The sequence below is a fragment of the Pinus tabuliformis genome, chromosome 7, assembly GCF_031772625.1.
Source record: "Pinus tabuliformis cultivar Carrire ecotype Pingquan chromosome 7, CPIR1, whole genome shotgun sequence".
Lineage (NCBI taxonomy): Eukaryota > Viridiplantae > Streptophyta > Pinopsida > Pinales > Pinaceae > Pinus > Pinus tabuliformis.
This window is the reverse complement of record NC_142293.1, coordinates 1,897,596,937-1,897,616,155: the sequence shown is the minus strand read 5'-3', so window position 1 is coordinate 1,897,616,155 and position 19,219 is coordinate 1,897,596,937. Positions and strand designations below refer to the sequence as shown.

The following is a 19,219-nucleotide window of genomic DNA, read 5'->3' as shown; positions in this document are numbered from 1 at the left end:
TTATACCAAGTTTGTGTTGGAGCCCACGGGGTTGGAGCACCAGAATTGAAAGGATTGGAATCCTTGGGAGTTGGTGCTCCTAAGTGCAGAACTATTGTCTTAGAAGAACAGATTTGGTGCTGTGGAGGTTGGAGCCTCACAAAATTCCAAGTTGGTGCTTGGCAAGTGATTGCAACCATTTATATATTGTATTTATTTCATTGCACTATTTGTGTTAATAAAAGCATTTATTTCAGCTATCTATTTCTGTGTTCCATATATATATATATATATATATGTGTGTGTGTGTGTGTATGTTTTGGTGATAAAAAGAACAATTAAAAAGAAATATTGATTCACAACCCCCCCCCCCCCCCCCCCCATCAGTATTTCCAACAACCTCTTGTGCTTCAAGGATTGCCTTGAGGTCCTTTGGGATAAGAAGAATCCCTTCAACCCTTCTTCTTTCTTGTCCTCTCCTTATTTAACAGTAGCTTTCCTTGAACCTTTGCAAACTCAAACAACAGTCAATTTACAAACAATCAGACAGTTTGAATTTAGCTGTTTGAACACCTTTCAAGTCAAACAAGCATATAGATTGCTTTGTCAATCAAGCATCCTGATCTGATATCACCTGCATCATGATACCATCTGCTCTAGTATAACCAGTTCTGATATCACCTTCTTTGAAGGTGGGGTTAATCAACCTGATGCTCTGATACCACCTGATCTGAAATGGGGCACTAAAAGGCTTCTTGTCAAGCTTACAAACACCTCTCCCACTCCAAAGCTTATATATTCCCAAGGTCTAGCTTATGATTGACAATTTGCGGAATAAATAACTTGAAATAGGTGTATTCTTGTGTTTGCCTTTAACTGCTTATTTGCCTTAAGTTTAATTGCTTATGACTGATATATATAAACACACATAACAATAAAATGCAACAAATAAACAAACAAATAAGACAACAATATAATTAGGAGTTCACCCAAACCTCTTGGGCTATGTCTCTGTGAGCTCTAGTCAACTCAACTAGGCTCCCTGGGATTATGGTAATCTTTCTTTTACAAGTTCCACACTCAACTCCATTGGTTTACAACTGAACCTATGGGTTTAGAATACCATCTTATCCCACTGGTTGTCCTTTAGTTGCAGACAAATCTAGGCTTCTTTGGACTTGACTCCTTCAGTCAGTGCTCTGAGCTTCTTGAGCTTCTGGCCTCTCTGACTCCCTCATAATTTTATATTGTCTCTGGAATCCTTCTTCTGTCTTCAGTACAACAGTCACCAGCAACAATTTGATCATTTCGACCTCTTTGTTGTTCTGAACTTCATTGCAGCTTCATGGCTCTTTAGAAGTCCATTTGAGCTCTCTAGCTCTGCAGCTTTGCCTCCAACCTCTGGTGGCTTCTACCTCTGCTCTCGGCTATGGCTCTTGGCTCTGGCTCTTGGCTCTGGCTTTGGCTCTGGCTCTGGCTCTGGCTCTGGCTCTGGCTCTGGCTCTAGCTCCCACAAGCTTCTGGGTTCGCTCGACCTCTAAGCGACTCCCATCAGTTGAGATCTCTGATTTCGCTCGACCTCCAAGTGACTCCAAGCTCCGATGGCTCTTTCTCTATCAACTCTTTGAAGGGACAAAACTAGCCTCTTCACTTAGCTCTCTGGCCTTTGAAGAATCCTTTTGGCTCTGTGACTTCCTATCCATTTCTCTGTGTGTAATCATCCCTCTATCTCTTCCATTGGCCCTCTGGCTCTCTGGATCTGTGGCTCTGCGACTGGCCATCTGGCTCTGTGGCTCTCTACATATAGCGCATTCTCGTTACAACACACCATTGTTATATAACGTCCGCTTATAGTGTGGCACAATGATTTTAGAACAAGGACAGTTACAAAGGAATCGACGACCCTTTCGTGGCCTTCACTCCCGAAATAGCCAAATAACAGAAATACACAAGAAAACTGGCGAAAACACATCATTGGAGTGTTTAATCGGAACTCAAAATGCATTCAATTACATTGATAAGCCTATCGGGTCCATCCTGTCATCGTAAATCGCAATCGCACAGGCGGGATGCTTAAAACCCAAGAAATGGCCAAAAACATCAATACACAGGAATACAATGAAAATTCGAAAATTTGGACTTCAAATAATATGCAGCCGCATTTATAAACCCTCTCGGGTCTGCGCCTGATCACTAATCACAATCGCACTGTCTTAATGGCCCTTTATATTTGTGCAATTCGATTGCCAATCGCCGATTTCGACGTATTGCTATCGACCCCATCACTATATCGGCATATCGCAATATCGTTGTGGCAACGGCCCCAAGGGGTCTTCCCTTTGACTGTGTCGATCGCTGCGTCGATCGCAATCGCAACGGCTCGGGGGTTCTTTCCATATACAATGGAACATTGCGATGCGATTTCATATTACCAACGCTGATCCTCCGATCAGATCCTAGCCATTGATCTGCACACCCGATCCAACGACTGACATGCAATTGCGCTGCCACTATCACAATTCCTTAAGGCCAGGTCTTTTAACATTGTGATGCGATATTTGCATATAAAGCCTTAAGCCCCTTTTAATAAGGATTTGCCTCCTTTTCCTAAAGATAATGGGCAAACTTCTTTTTGCGATAACTTCTTCATCCGAAGCCCATTTTAGCCCATTCAAATTGCATTAGATTCAGAATGAAGAGATCCATGCAATGAGACTATTTCCAGGAGCATCCTTTGACTTTCATTTTTCCTCTGTGAGGAAAATTCATAGGCTTAGAAGTCTATGTTAGATCCATTTTGGATCAATCTTGAGGTGTCCTCGTTTGATATACTTATCTTAGCACTCATATGCCTCTTCCTTGGCATACTTCTTCCTCTATTGCTACTTGCTCACCCATATTATTGAATTTTAGATGTGTTAAGAACCTTCTGTGGCTAATACTTTTCCACATTACTAGCAATTGGTCCATGTTGCATGTGTTTTTGTAAATCTGATAGGATTTGTAGCAACATTGCATTTATTCTAGTTTGCCTCTCATGTGCCTCAATGATCCTTTCATTATTTGACTTATATCTTTGAAGTTAAACCCTTAGACTCCTTATTGTTTCCACCAAATCAAGAGGGATCTCAACCACTTTTCTCTCATTGAACTCATCCTCTCTATTGTGTGCAAATTTCTTTAAATGGTACAACACCATTATGATGAAGATTCCCTCCTCTACTACTGTAAGTCTTTTTTATGTGTTAAAACAACACATCATTATTAATTTAATAAAAATAATCAATTTCAACAGATCTTATTGCTTAGGCCATACATGCATTAGTCTACAAAGGCTTGAATTTAGTGTTATGATGCAACTACAAGTCACATTCAGAGCTTTGTTTGTATTCAACTGAGTAACAAATCTCGAAACAATTTAAAATCTATTTCAACAACTAATTACACCAAACATTTCATTTAATAAAAGAAAAAATTCCATTAATAAGACCAAACTCACTCACTCTCTACTGAGTGCATTCATGCTGAGGGTTGAACCTTAGCTCTAATACAAGTATGGTGTCAAAGCTCAAAATTTCTCTTTGTGGTATATCTCTGGCCTTTTAGGTCTAGTGTTTGAACCATATCTCTTATACCAATCTGTAACACCACCTAGCCCCTTAAGGCCTTTTTAAGGGAATAGAGTGTCTAGGGCCAACCTCCAAGGTTACTTTTTGGAGATAGGGTTATTAAACTCCTCTTCCTTTAACAACTTGAAAGTTATTTTATGAGATCACCGTTGTATTTTGTTCTTCAAGAGCTTTCCAATGATATAAATTTCATCCAAATATGAGCTTTGAACACAAAGTTATTCCCATTTGAAGACTTGTTCTTCGAAATGCCATTTCAACATCTGTACCATCGCAATGTGGAAATCCTTTTCCTCCCATGTCACCATTGTACAATGTTACATCAACAACACGTGGCTAACATGTGGTAGTCCTTGCTCACATGTCACCATTGTATAAGGTCACTCCTCAATTAGCCATGTCAGTAATTCCTCACATCTACATTTAAGATTTTCGATATTTTCCCATTATAAGATCTTTAGGATTTTCAACCTTTTGAATCGTTAGCCTATTCTTATACCCAAGCCTCCGGATCTAACTGAGTACCCAAACCTATGAATCTATCTGGACACTTCTAACTCCTCCAGGATCCATCCAAATTTGGGCTTTACACCTTGATCAACCTTGTAAAATCTCTGAATATCCAAACCTCTAGATATTTAACTTTGCCAAATTCATCTGGAGCCATCTGTATATGAGAAAATTCAAAAATCTTAATCTCGCAACACTTTTGTGTCAAGTCGTTTGGCACATAGTGCTGCATTGACACACAACATGGCTTGCTCGATCAACATGCCATGTCACCTAGACTCATCCTTGATGCCACATTAATGTGACAAAACATCATGCCACATCATCACCTATATGCTTGTAGGATTTAGGAGTGCTCACATGGGATCCACATAAACTTCCATGTGGACTACTCCACTAGGATCCATATTTTAGTCTTTCCAAAAGGTTCCTTAATAAGAAGTTTTACGTGCCTAGATATTTAGATATTCATAATACTTGACTTCCTTAAGATTCATCACATTTGTGATGCCAAAGTCTCACAAGCTTCACGGTTCTATTGTTGTAGGTTTCCTCGTTTAGGCTTTTGGTCTAGGTGCATAGGTAAGGTTTTTCCAAATGCTTGGATATTCAAATTCTTTGAATATCCATATTTGAGCCTTTAGCACTTTATAATGCACCTTTTAATGATCCAAATATCCAAAACGTCCTCAACTCTCTTGACAACACACTTGCCAACTATCCAAATGTCTAGATAGTCATATATTCAGATATCTAAAACATTCTCAACTCTCAATTAGAGTTGGACTATAACATCCAAATTTTTCCAATTCATAGTCACAATTCTCTCACTGGTCCATGTGACAAGGAGTTGGGGCTTAAATCCATCCCTTAATTTCTAAACTCAATCCTTGAATTTTTAAGGAATGCAGGTTTTAAATGGAGTTTCCCAGCTTAATACAAGGATTGAATTTACGATCCTAATAGGCTTTCCTAGAAATTGACGAAGGGAGAGCCACTCTTCACCCAAAAAATGGCTCATCCACACTGCGATTTTCTTGTAGCTGACCACTCTTGAGCTCGATTTGATGTCTCAAGGGGAAGAATTACTCAAGGATCAACAAGGTTCAAAGCAGGGTAGAAAACACGAAGGCCACTCTTCTTCACACTAGAAGTTAGCATGCTACCTTTCAACCACTAAGCTAAGGCATGTCACTATTCATAGTGCTGCCACAATAGGCCTACACATCACAAAGGGAGTCATTCTCTGATCCAATAGTCCCTTGGTACTTCCCCTTCTCAATGCCTTTTGTGCTTAGTCCAAACAAATTTCTCATAACTTCTCTTGGCCCTCTAGCTCACACTGAAGGTTTCCACACTTCTTTACCCAATGTAGGCAAATTCACAACTTGACATAGACTAGTATGACTCAAAAGGCCTTCTCTCACCTTTTATTCAGAGTCATGCTATTAGCACCCATGTGTGCCTGTATATCTCTTCTCACGAGTTGTCTCGAGTTCAAACACATGGACTTCTTTATCTCCATGTTCACGACCACCCAAAACACTCTTTCCACACTATTGTCACAAGTGGAATGTTTTAGGTTTTAACTTTTTAATTATAATGAATATTGTGGGTTTTAGGGTGGCTTTTTTTACACTTGTGAAAGTGGCTTGCAAATATAAACTTCAGGTACGATCGTTTAGCTTATACACTAATGCATACCTCAAAGCCATGGTTTGTTTACGAAATTTTAACTCATCCAATCGAGTAGTTAATAACCATATATAATTCTCAATAAATATTCATATTCTATCTTAACACAAAAATATGGAAATATCTCAAACTCACTTAAACTTTTCCTTTAATTTGCTTCTAAGTTACGTTAATATTTATTTTAAATCGAATGATTAAAATAATAATTTTTTTGTTTGTTTTTATTTTTATTTTTATTTATGCTATGATTCACTGACACTCGGTGGCTGTTACATCCATGGGAAAGCCAAGGGCGTCGAGGAGAATTGACCATGTGACCTCCCGATCGATGAGACACTTAACAACGAGGACTCGACCAGTTGAGCTAACCCTTCGGGCTTAAATCTGGGCAGATCAACCCCAAAGGGAATCTTTTAAAGCTTGTTAGCCAAACTATCAGTGTACGCCCCTACACCAGCGGTAGTCTTTCAACTGCTTATAGCGAGGTGCGGCACCACCGAACGCTTTCTTTTCACCAATACTCACCTTCGTGGACTACGCCTAATTCACTTGTCCTTACTTAGTTTGTTTTTCGCAACCAAGTAAAATGCATTTATCCTTTATACTTAATGAAGCCCATACTCATTCATTATCCATATGCAATTAACCAAGAACATCAACAATTGCAAACAAGTATAAAGGGAGGGGAAAATCCCGAACAGTCTGCCCAACAATATATTATAACAGTTTCTTCAAAGTACATCATCAAGTATACTTGGCAAAACTCCAAGTCTATACTTAGAATAATTTTACAATCAAGGCATATAACAACCTTTTACAACATCAATACCAACCTACACGGTAGGAGGGTGCTCACCCGAGACACCTAAGACTCTCCCTTAGATTCTGCACGATTCCACACTCAAACCGCACTCTGATCGACCTACGAATGACCTCCGGTAAATCTGCGCACTTACACCTTGGAGCGCATGAGCTATGCGCACTCCAACCTTTTCTGCGCCCTTTTTACCCCTTGTCCAATGCGTAGATAGAGATGCCAAGTTTGTTGGTTCCAAATGAGCTCAAGGCTTTCCTTATTTATACATAACTCTGCGTGAGTTTGGAGGGGTGTCCAGCCCCATGGCCGACCCCATAGTTCATTGCCACACGCCCACAAGTAATCCTTTTACAAGTCGGCCTTGCTTCATTAATCATCGCATATAAGTGGGGGTTCAACACTTAGTCATTTTAAGCGTTTTCCCTTATTGTCGCATTTGTCGTGCATAGTTTCGTCGCATCTCCGTGTGTGCTCACCCGCCCGTGTGCGCTCACCCGCCCGTCGTGCAGACCCGCCCGCCGTGCAGACCCGCCCGCCGGTTGTACAACCCGCGTGCGCCCGAGCCCGCCCGTGCACAGTGACTTCGCCCGACGCCCGAACGCGCCCGTAGCCAAGGACCTTACATCCTCCTCCACCTGAAATCGTTGTCGTCCTCGACAACATACCATCCCGGTAGCTCTCCACCAAGATCATAATCAACCATGATGTCAATTCCTCCACATAAGGCAAACATCCCTGCAACATATGTAGAATTCCATCTCCATCATGCTAGACCTTAATGACTAACTGCCACCAAGACAACCATACCAAGGTATACACCTCTACGGTATGTACTCCATCAGATATCATCTTGATCCATGATCATTGATCCCTTTGCCACAATCTCCACTGCAACATCTCGTGTCAAACTCATCATGTGTCACCATGCGAACCTCTGTCATGATACTCCAACAAAATGCCAACACATCTTTGCACACTTCAGGTAGCTAATCCAACTGTCACGCTCAAATCATGAGAGTGAACATCCTCATGCCATCATCTGTTGTTCCTCAAACATCTGCCACATCCTTGACTCATCAAGAATCTATCTCCATAATCCATGCTTAGGTCCATGGATACTCCATCCATCTGCAACATGTCATGATGCTTGATGCCAAGCCATCCCTGCACCATCAATCATACCTGCTCAAACATATTTAAGGACTCACTGCCATGAGCAGCTAACAATGAGCCCCATCTTCTTCATCCATCTAAGAAGATGTAGAGGGAGTAGAGCCTGAAGGCTCTCCCTCACTAATCAACTCAATCCATCTATCAGGATCCTCAATCTCCATCCTTTGTAGATATGCCTCTCGGTCTTCCTTCTGGACATCCGGCCTCACATACACCTCATCATCATCATCATCATCCTCCACCAACTCTAGCCTTCTTGTCAAATCCAAGATGCTATCTGAAAGTGATCTAATGACCAATGACTGCTCCACAAGCTTTGCCTCAATAGTGGACAACCGCTTGTTCACCTTCTCCTTATCTTCCATTTGCATCACTCCCAATTTACAATCAGGCCTTGTCACACCAATGGTTGGAACACCAATGGGTACATCTTCCCTTCCATCATAAATGTAGAGCTTCCTCAAATGTGGTACAACCATAGCCTCAAATTGTTTCATGAATTCCATCCCCAATACAGCCTCATAGTCATCAATCCGCACTATAGTGAAGTCCACCTTCCCGGTCCATTCACCAAGTGTAGTGTCCACCCTCTCAGCTATACCAAGAATCTCCATAGGAGGAGAATTCACTGTCTTCATTTGTGCCTTTGCCGGTACAAACTTCAGCCCAATTCTTCTCGCAGTATCTTCACTCATGAAGTTGTGAGAAGCCCCACTATCCACCATAGTGAGTATATCAACATCTCCAACCTTCATCTGAACATACTCCAATCTGTTCCTCTCAGGATCCCTCCTAGAGACCACCTCCGTAGTAGCAGAAGCACCAAGTATCTGCATCATCCCCACAGAAGCACCTTCATTCTTCGTATCAGATTGTGCAATAGCAGCCACCTTTGGTTTAGAAGGACAATTCTTCACCGTATGTGGACCAGCACATATCCAACACTTCAAGGGTTTCTTCGTCTTCGAACTATCATCCGATTTCGAAGCATCTTCCTTCTTCTTATCTTTCGGTTTCTCGGACTTCTTCTTCCTATCATCAGAAGTCTCATCATAATGTTCCACCAACCTGTCAACAGCAGCAAAAGCTTCTTCAAGTGTCCTAATCTTCTGCCTCTTCACCTCATTGCGTGCCTAAGGCTTCAACCCATTAATGAAGTTGAACACCTTGTCCCTTTCCGCCATCTCAGGAAGTTCCAGAGTTGCACTTGCAAACTCCCGCTGATATGCTTGTAGGCTTCCGGTCTGCTTTATGTACTTAATCTTCGTCCTTGCTTCCCATGTTTCATCCTGAGGACTAAAATGAGTCTGCAAAGCCTTCTTCATGTCATCCCACGAAGTAATGTCATCAGCACTACCATTGGCAATCTGATCTAACCTCCTTCGCCACCACATCTTAGCATCCTTTGTTAAGAATTGAGCAGCTACCTTGACCTTTGTCTCATCATCAGATAGACCCAATCGTTCCAAGTATTGCTCCATGTCCCATAAAAAGTTGCCAAGAGTCTTTGCATTCCTTGTGCCATCATAAGATTCCGGTTCCTTGACCTTCACATGAGGTACTCCTCCACCTGAGTTATGCCTCACTGCCTTCTTCAACACCGCTATCTCATCCTTGGCTTCGTCAAGAGTTTTCCTCAAGTTCACGATCTCTGCAAGACCCTGATCCCTTGCTTCTTCAACCTCTTTGACCCTTACTTCAAGTTGTGTACACATAAGATCAGTGTACTCATACTGTGTTCGGAGTTCATCATGTTGTGTTCGGAGTTCTTCGAGCTCTTCCTTTGTCTTCAAGTTGATCTCTTGCTCTTTAGCAAGCAAGTCCATCTTCTTATCCCAAGAAGTCTCCATAGCCTCCATCTTTTCCAACACCTTTTCAATGAACCCAATAGTAGTATCCTTCATAACGTGACTAGACCCAGCCTGAGATTCAGTTGCCATCTCTAACAACTTCTTCCTCTTTTGCAATCTAGTTTCGACCATCCAACAGCTTCACCAAGTCACCTGCAACTAGAACCAACCCTTGTTTCACTTCGTGTGAAACGGTTTCCTTCACCTGCAAGCACCCTTTCCACTGTTATGAACTTCAAACCTTTACGAGCAAACCTTGCTCAGATACCAACTGTCAAGTTGTGTAGCAGCTTCAATGCTTCAACACCTGAACCTGTTCACAGCTCCAACTTCACTTCGGTGAAGTTGTGTAGCAGCTTCAATACACGGATCAACTGCTCTGATACCACCTGTCACGCCCCTACACCAGCGGTAGTCTTTCAACCGCTTATAGCGAGGTGCGGCACCACCGAACGCTTTCTTTTCACCAATACTCACCTTCGTGGACTACGCCTAATTCACTTGTCCTTACTTAGTTTGTTTTTCGCAACCAAGTAAAATGCATTTATCCTTTATACTTAATGAAGCCCATACTCATTCATTATCCATATGCAATTAACCAAGAACATCAACAATTGCAAACAAGTATAAAGGGAGGGGCAACTCCCGAACAGTCTGCCCAACAATATATTATAACATTTTCTTCAATAGTACATCATCAAGTATACTTGGCAAAACTCCAAGTCTATACTTAGAATAATTTTACAATCAAAGCATAGAACAACCTTTTACAACATCAATGCCAACCTACACGGTAGGAGGGTGCTCACCCGAGACACCTAAGACTCCCCCTTAGATTCTACATGATTCCACACTCAAACCGCACTCTGATCGACCTACGAATGGCCTCCGGTAAATCTGCGCACTTACACCTTGGAGCGCATGAGCTATGCGCACTCTAACCTTTTCTGCGCCCTTTTTACCCCTTGTCCAATGCGTAGATAGAGATGCCAAGTTCGTTGGTTCCAAATGAGCTCAAGGCTTTCCTTATTTATACATAACTCTGCGTGAGTTTGGAGGGGTGTCCAGCCCCATGGCCGACCCCATAGTTCATTGCCACACGCCCACAAGTAATCCTTTTACAAGTCGGCCTTGCTTCATTAATCATCGCATATAAGTGGGGGTTCAACACAGTCATTTTAAGCATTTTCCCTTATCGTCGCATTTGTCGTGCATAGTTTCGTCGCATCTCCGTGTGTGCTCACCCGCCCGTGTGCGCTCACCCGCCCGTCGTGCAGACCCGCCCGCCTGTCGTGTAGACCCGCCCGCCGGTTGTGCAACCCGTGCCCGCCCGTGCGCCCGTGCACGGTGACTTCGCCCGGCGCCCGAACGCGCTCGTAGCCAAGGTCCTTACAATCAGGGCCTAACCCCAAGGGCATCAAGAAGAATTCACTCTGTAACCTCCTCATTAGCGAGGTACTTAACAAGGGGGCTCGACCATTTGAACTGACCCTTTGGAGATAGATTAAAATAATAATGTGTTACCTCCTCCACCTTAAAATTTGCTTTCACAATAAATATAAAAATTTTGATTCTCCAAAAATATTGTGAAATATTAATTATAAGAATGGTAAATATAAAATATAAAATGTTGTCTGGGATCGTGATTCTGCAATTTTTTTTTTAATATAAATTGTGATAGCCTTCCTTCCAAAACTTAAAAATGGAAAAAATTTACTTTTTAATTCTTACTTAGGTGTTTATTTTTAATTTTAATCCGAGTTATGTAGAATTCTGATTCTATGATTGTTTTAAAATATAAATTATGATAGCATTTCTTTGCTAAAATATAAAACGGAAAGAGTTAGTTTTTAATTTAAATCTTATTTAGGTCGTTAATTTTAATTTTAATCTTTTGCTTTAGCGTTTTAAGCCCTTCTCTTAGACACCGAAGAGTTCGTTTTAAGACTTCAAATTTCATCTCTGGTCGCCTCACCGTTGAAGGTGTGCCTGTATTATTCGTGGATGTCTGTTTGGCGCCAAAAAGATTGGAAAATCAGAGATTGCTGCAAGGTCTTCAATTAACAGACAATCGTATCACAAAGCATTCGACAGGCAGAGACATAGCCGAAGCTGTGTACGCGTCTTTACTAGAGATGGATTCTTCGAATGCCTCCCCCTCCTCTAATTCATCCATGTGCGATAGTGACGACGATAAGCATCTCCAGGTACTGTCGCATTTCTTCCCTTTAGAGAATTATGGGATTTGGAAGAAGAAGTCTAAGATTAGTTGATTTTATGCAGGAATGTTTTGTTCTGCGGCGGGGATCCTCTGTCAGAGATTTCCTTGAAGTGGACCGGCCTTCAAAACCTAAAAGGAAATCAGAACTCGACTTCAGAACGGGAAGAAAAGGCCAAACCCTGCATAGCCTGCCGCCGTTTTCCAAGGACGAGCACGCTTTATACGGAAAATGGCGTATGGAAGCCTTTACTCACGTCTGGTCTCGTATCGAGACTGCTATTAAGGTGCATTTGTCTTTTTCGTCCTTAACTCTTCGTTATAATTTAAATTCTGTCATCGTAAATGCTATCTTAGGCGTATGGACACACACATTTATTTCAAACTATCTTCAGCCTGTAAACTTTGCCAAGCAGCTTCGGCTGTGCAGATGATTAAGTACAGCCAAAAGACAAAACCGGGTAAACTGTTTGGTGATATTCTTTGACATATACAATGTGCAATTGACAGAAAACGATGTATAAATTAGTTAAAATTTGATTCTTCCACCTCAAGAAATTGGAGGACTTTTGTTTATTACAATTATAAACCTCCAGAAGGATCTTACTTCTCTCATTTAGATAGTTTATTATTGTCGTTATTATTAGTTTTTGCCGAAGTTAATTAATTCGCGGATGTGATTTCAAAATAAAATATCTGACTATTGTCGTGGCCAATAGTTAGACATTTACAAACCCTAACTTAAGAGGCATATTTCATTTGTTACAGTGTTTTCTAATTTCAAATTTGGCTTTTACAGAACCTAACGCCGACATATTTTCATCTCTGACTGTTAGAATTTGCAACAACAATTGATAAATTAATATATTGTGAAAACCAAAATTTACTTCATGCAAATTTTTGGTAGTTTGTATAATGGTGTTGGTTTACAAAAACAAGTAGCAATCCGTGTAATGCGTGTAACAGTACAAATATAGATCTATCTATGTAGCCTTAGAGATATGTCTATCTATGTAGTTTGTATAATGGTGTTGGTTTACAAAAATGATTACCAATTCGTGTAATGCGTGTAACAGTACAAATATAGATCTATATATGTAGCCTGAGAGATATATCTATCTATGTAGGCAACGTTGGATTTTTCCTACATTCTACACAGTTGTTTCCAGAAGTAATTCGTTAGAAATATGATTTTCAACTGTGAAAACCTCTATTTTCAGCTTGATTTTCTTCTTGGTTTTTTTTTTTTGGGTAGACTCATTCTATATATATAATTTATTTATTTATTTTAATTTTTAACTGGAAAGAGTATTTGTGTTATAATTTTGTGTCTAGTTTGCAGCAAATACATTGAGCTAATTCATCAAAAATTCGCAATTGTTTTATTCTTGCCAATAGGAATACATCATTTTCCCGTGGAAAATATATTTGAGCAACAAAAAGAGAAGTTTTGTAGGTGAATACTTTACAAAACTGCCCCAACAAAACACAAAATTTACAAAACATAACACTACTAAGGAGTTTTTTTAATAGATTTCATCCGCCATTAGGGAATTATGGCAAGCTTGATTTGGCCATTAACCCCTAATTCACCTATCTTCAATTTGCACCTATTGTTAGCATACTTGTCTGCTTCTCTATTGAAGTCTTTTAGGACATGTAAATATGCTTTGGATGGGATACCTTTTGCCATTTTCCTGATTCTTAAATCTTTTCATGATGTTTTCCATAGATTTCCCCTTTGGGAGGGAGCCTTGGACAGTGTGGTGCAAGATTAGGAGAGAATCTCCCATAACTGTAAGTGTGTCAACATGGTGTTCTTTGGCTAACAAAAATCCTTTGTAGAGACCATATATCTCTGCTTGATTATTTGTCATATGACCAAGACCCCATGAGTACCTGAACACTCTGTCCTCCTTGTTGGAATTTCTAAGTCTAATTGTTAAAAACCCTTCATGTACTTTCTGATTTATTCCTTCCTACTTGTTTTGATTAATTAATAAGTTATTTACAAAGTAAATACTGAAAATAAACACAAGTACATGCTCAACACATTACAGATCATCCACTGAAGAAAACAGAAACAAGCACACAAATGACACCGTTATTTTTGGACTAATGTCCCCAGAAAAACCCAATGCGGGAAAACCGGTGCAGCTATTTGAGGGTTTGATTTATTAAGTAGTTTCAGAATACAATCTGGGTGCCAAATCCGACTGACCCAACAGAGAAAAATCTTGGTAGTAGCACCTCGCAATTTGAGACAAATGTTTTGGCTGAAACTGCGGATAAGCACTCCGGCAACTCCTCAGCTCCAATCTGCCCCACAAAAAACCCAAGCGTTAGTCTATAGGGATCGCGTTAGCCTCTTCTGCTCTCTGCGTCAGCTTTCCCGATAGTTCTGGCAGTTCCCGACAATTCCAACTGTTCCTGGTAGTTCCGGTTTCTGCCCTTTGCATTAGCTTTCCCGACAGTTCCCGACAGTTCCAGCTGTTCCCGACAGTTCTGGCTTCTGCCCTTTGCATCAACTTTCCTGACTGTTCCGGCAGTTCCTAGTAGTTCCGGCTGTTTTCGACAGTTCTGGCTTCTGCCCTCTGCGTCAGCGTTCCTAGTTGTTTCGGCAGTTCCCGACAGTTCCGACTTTTGCCTTTTGCGTCAGCTTTCTTGGCTGTTCCGATAGTTCCTGACAGTTCCGGTTTCTACCCTCTACGTCAGCTTTCCCGGCTGTTTTGGCAATTCTCGACAGTTCCGACTTCTTCCCTCTGCGTCAGCTTTCCTGGCAGTTCCGGCTGTTCTCGGTAGTTTCGGCTTTTGCCCTCTGCGTCAGCTTTCTCGACAGTTTCGGCTTCTGCGCTCTGCGTCAGCTTTCCCGGCTGCTGCGCTGATCCTCCCGACACTATCTCTGCCTCTCTACTTCTGTATTCACTGCCTCTCAGTTGCAACTCTGATCACTCTCTCAACTTTCTCAGCAAACCTAGCCCCAGAAAGTCGAAATCTTGATCTCTTGGTATATTTTCCAAGTGACCCTCAAGCCTCCTCTTATACTTTTCTCGTTGACAAATCAACAGTAGTTCCGGCAGTTCCTAGTAGTTCCGGCTGTTCCTAGTAGTTCCTAGTAGTTCCGGCTGTTCCTAGTAGTTCCTGACTGTTCCGGCAGTTCCTAGTAGTTCCGGCTGTTTTCGACAGTTCTGGCTTCTGCCCTCTGCGTCAGCGTTCCTAGTTGTTTCGGCAGTTCCCGACAGTTCCGACTTTTGCCTTTTGCGTCAGCTTTCTTGGCTGTTCCGATAGTTCCTGACAGTTCCGGTTTCTACCCTCTACGTCAGCTTTCCCGGCTGTTTTGGCAATTCTCGACAGTTCCGACTTCTTCCCTCTGCGTCAGCTTTCCTGGCAGTTCCGGCTGTTCTCGGCAGTTTCGGCTTTTGCCCTCTGCGTCAGCTTTCCCGACAGTTTCGGCTTCTGCGCTCTGCGTCAGCTTTCCCGGCTGCTGCGCTGATCCTCCCGACACTATCTCTGCCTCTCTGCTTCTGTATTCACTGCCTCTCAGTTGCAACTCTGATCACTCTCTCAACTTTCTCAGCAAACCTAGCCCCAGAAAGTCGAAATCTTGATCTCTTGGTATATTTTCCAAGTGACCCTCAAGCCTCCTCTTATACTTTTCTCGTTGACAAATCAACAACTGAATTTAAGTCCCTAATCAATGGCTCAGATTAGATCAGGCTTGATCCATGACTTTTGGACCATTCAAACACATTTTTATATTAATTCACATTAATATTTTATTTTTTATAAGTTTAGACTTAGGGACTCCATTAAAATATTAATTATTTTAATATCTCCCAAATTGTTTAGAATTTGCCCAAACCCTTTCTGGGTATTGGAGATCTCATGTGCCTTAGCCTCTCCACCAATTTTCGTGGCTAGAGCACATCTGATGCTACCCCAAATCAACACTCCCTCTTAGCGAGGATTGTGCTCTAGCAATACTCCTCACTAAGTATCACCCTGATCATCCGACATCGGTCCCTGTGCTGATGCTAGGCCTGTTGCCCATCATCTGCATTGCTGCATCTCATACTGCTACCCATGGCCTTGCCACTGCCACTGCTGCATCCGTACGGCAACTCCCTCTCATCCTACTGCATCGTGCTGCCCATAGCACTGCCACTACTAACTGCTGCACTGCAACTCAGTTACTGAGAAGTAAGTAACTGATCTCCCAACTCTGACATCTTTGTCAGGCTAGAGACACCCATGAAGCTGAAAACTCCCTCTGTCGCTGACAAGTGCTCCCTCTCTGACCTCTGCGCTGCTGCAACTACTCCATGCATCTCGCACCATTGCATACTTCTATGTGCCATCCTCCATTGGTGCAACACTCCCCTGCTTCTCGCACTGCTGCGTCACGCTGCCCTGGGAATCCTCTGGGTTGAATGGTGATATTTGAAATCCCAAATCTTTGAAGTATTGATAAATTAGGGTTTGTTTGTGTTATGTATTGAAACCCTAGATCGTTAGGGTTTGGTAGGGTGTTTAAGCAAGACCCTTATTTTAGATAATGTCCTAGGAATGAAATCCTAGGTATAAGTGTGTTTGTCTAATCGAAACCTAGTCTGATCAAGTTTGTTATATGTCTAAATATTGATATTTGTGTCATTGGGTTTGACTAACACATGTTATGGTATACTTGTCCATGATGAAGAAATCCTAAAGATGTGTGTTGACCTAATTTTTGACCTACTTGTTGTTGACCTAGTCGATGTTTGATTCTCTAGGATGATAATGTTTGTGAATTCTATGTTTTTGTAACTAAACCTTAGTAGAAGTTCAAATCTCTAATATATGATGACAATGTGATAATCTAAGATTTATGAAAGATTGTTGAAATCTGAAATTGAGCTGTGATTGGTTTTTGATTGCTCATGTATGAAATCTAGGATCTTGCACTAAATCCTAGTGAAAGTCTAACATATGAGTGCTAAAGTTGTTAAATGCATTTGTTTGAAATGCTTCTAGGGTTTGCAATATATTGTAGTAGGGTATGTCATGCCTCTGGAAGAAATATTGAAGCCCTAGATATAATGAAGGTTGTTATCTTGATTGAGGTACTCAAAGTCTTGATGATGAAATCTAGGGTTTATGACAAAATCCTAACATATAGTTGACGTATACATATATGTGTTTCTTGTTGTTTGTAAACCTAACTAAGTGTAGGTATTTGATGACTAATGCTCCCTTTATTGTATGATTATGATATAGTTAACTTCATGCTTCTATATGTATGTACTTGGTTGTATCTGCTATCTAAGTTATGCAGGTACATAATCTTCAAGATGATGAAGATGTTCGTAAGTAAAGTTGATATGATAAGCATGATGAAGAAAGTTATATGAATGATGATGGTCATGATAACTCTGATAAGAAGGATGGAAGCCATGAAAGATTCTCCAATGTCATAAAAAGAAGTTGATCTCCCTAAGTTAAGAGGGAGCCTGGATAAAAGAAATCTCCCTAGTTGAGAGGGAGGGCATACTATATTCACAATGAACACCTTGAAAGAAGAAAATTGAAGAATGCACTTTGAAAGGCTACTGAGATAAGGAAAGTAGGATCTGATTGTAGAATATGTTGCTACATGTGAAGTAGGAAAGGAAGATGTATAATTGAGGAATCTTTTGAATTGAGGCTTCTATGATCCATAATATTTGTAAGAAGAGTTTCAGCATAAATCACATTTAGAAAACCTTTGTCGACGCGTTTCAAACCAACTAGTGTAGTTCATCGTTAGGACAAGTTGAGGAGTCAGATCATAGATGTGAGTTAAATAGGGAGAGCAACTCTTCCAAACAGCTAGGTGTGACCATTAACGGCTATAAAAACAACTAAATCTTGAGGAATCTTTTGTTGAGATTTTTTGAAAGTCCTACTATGATAAATTGAGAAGCAACATCAGTTGCCTAGAAGGCCTGAGAGGTTTGTGCTTACTTATGTACATTTGAAAGTCTGTTACTGATTGGGGTTGTGTTTGTATAGGTAAATCTCTCTAAAGGTTTGATAACATGCTAGTTGCAGGAGAGAGATTTGTTACCAATTAGTTTGATCGGGAATGATCTGCTACTGATTGGAATAATCGTGAGTGTTGAGGCTTTGTGTGTGAGACACATTGCTTGGGAGTAGTGTTGCAGGAATTGTTCCCCCCAAGGATCCAAAGGTAGATCCGCGTCCTGTACGGATCCGTCATCGATCCTTCAGCTGAACTGCGAATCGGAAAATCGGATTCGCGGTTCCTCCTCCTTTTGGTGATTCCTGCAAAATTGGATCCGTGGGGGCCCAATCCACGACTCCCACTACCCGATCCGCAATTCCTATTTCCCGATTCGCGGACCTGGAAAGGATTGGGTGCGGATTTATGGAGGTTCGGGTGTGTATCCACCGCGGATCGCGAGATGATCCGAGAGAAGGTGGACGGTTCCACGAGGCTTTTTTTGTTTTTTGTTTTAGAAATTTCGAACTGTTCTGTGAGAAACTACATTTTCCGAACTCCCAAGGTGCCCCTGGAGGCTCCCTAGACGCTTCCTAGATGCTCCCTAATGGTAATGTTAAATTCTTAAATTAAAAGTGACATTCTCTTTTATCTTTCATTTCCATCCTTTTACTTAAATTTTTAACATTACCATGAAATGACTCAGGATGTTTGAGAGTGGTTCCAACCTCATCAGACTTCATATGGAGAAAATAAAATTTCATATCCCATTCAAAATTCAACAGACTTAATAGTTTTCAGGATCAATGGGATTGTGGCATTTCATTGGATTATATCATGTATGAGGGCATGTGATTGGCATTTAATCAAGAGCAACAAGCCCTATATGTACCCCAGTGTTGGTGTTATTGATTGTTGAACTCCTTTGTCATGGCCTTAGCAATTATGTACCCTTCACTCAAGTCAAAATCATTGATCATGCATGTTAAGCTTTCTCTACCATATTATAAGGCTTGGATTAAGCTGTTTGATCAAAATTAGGCAATGTTGACTAAAATGCCTATAGAAATGAAGTAGAGGGAAAGGCTAGACAAGAGAAGAGGAATCTAGATTGTAGATGGTTGATGCTGGAATAATTAATCATTGATGTACAATGGATGTCATTTCTATCTTGATTTATGTAAAAATTTGCATGTTTTCATGTTTTCTACTACTAATTTGGTATTTTGGATGTTTTTTTTTAATATAAATGCAATATATATATATAGTAGACGGTTCCGAGACGCTTCACTTCCTAGATTTTTGGGAAATGACGCTTCCGCATCCTCGCTTCCAAAAAATGTCCCCGCTTCATGCAACGTTGCTTGG

At 41.0% G+C, this 19,219-nt stretch overlaps 1 protein-coding gene across 1 annotated transcript in view; it reads left to right on the top strand.

Annotated features, from left to right (window-relative positions):
- Positions 1 to 11,570: 11,570 nt before the first annotated feature.
- LOC149256052 (origin of replication complex subunit 3-like) overlaps positions 11,571 to 19,219 on the top strand; it is a 437,168-nt gene continuing 429,519 nt past the window's right edge. Inside the window, exons 1-2 of the mRNA XM_089460652.1 lie at positions 11,571 to 11,860; positions 11,937 to 12,158. Of these exons, the coding sequence (XP_089316778.1) occupies positions 11,789 to 11,860; positions 11,937 to 12,158 (294 nt within the window). The 5' untranslated portion in view covers positions 11,571 to 11,788. The remainder of the gene's footprint in view (positions 11,861 to 11,936; positions 12,159 to 19,219) is intronic.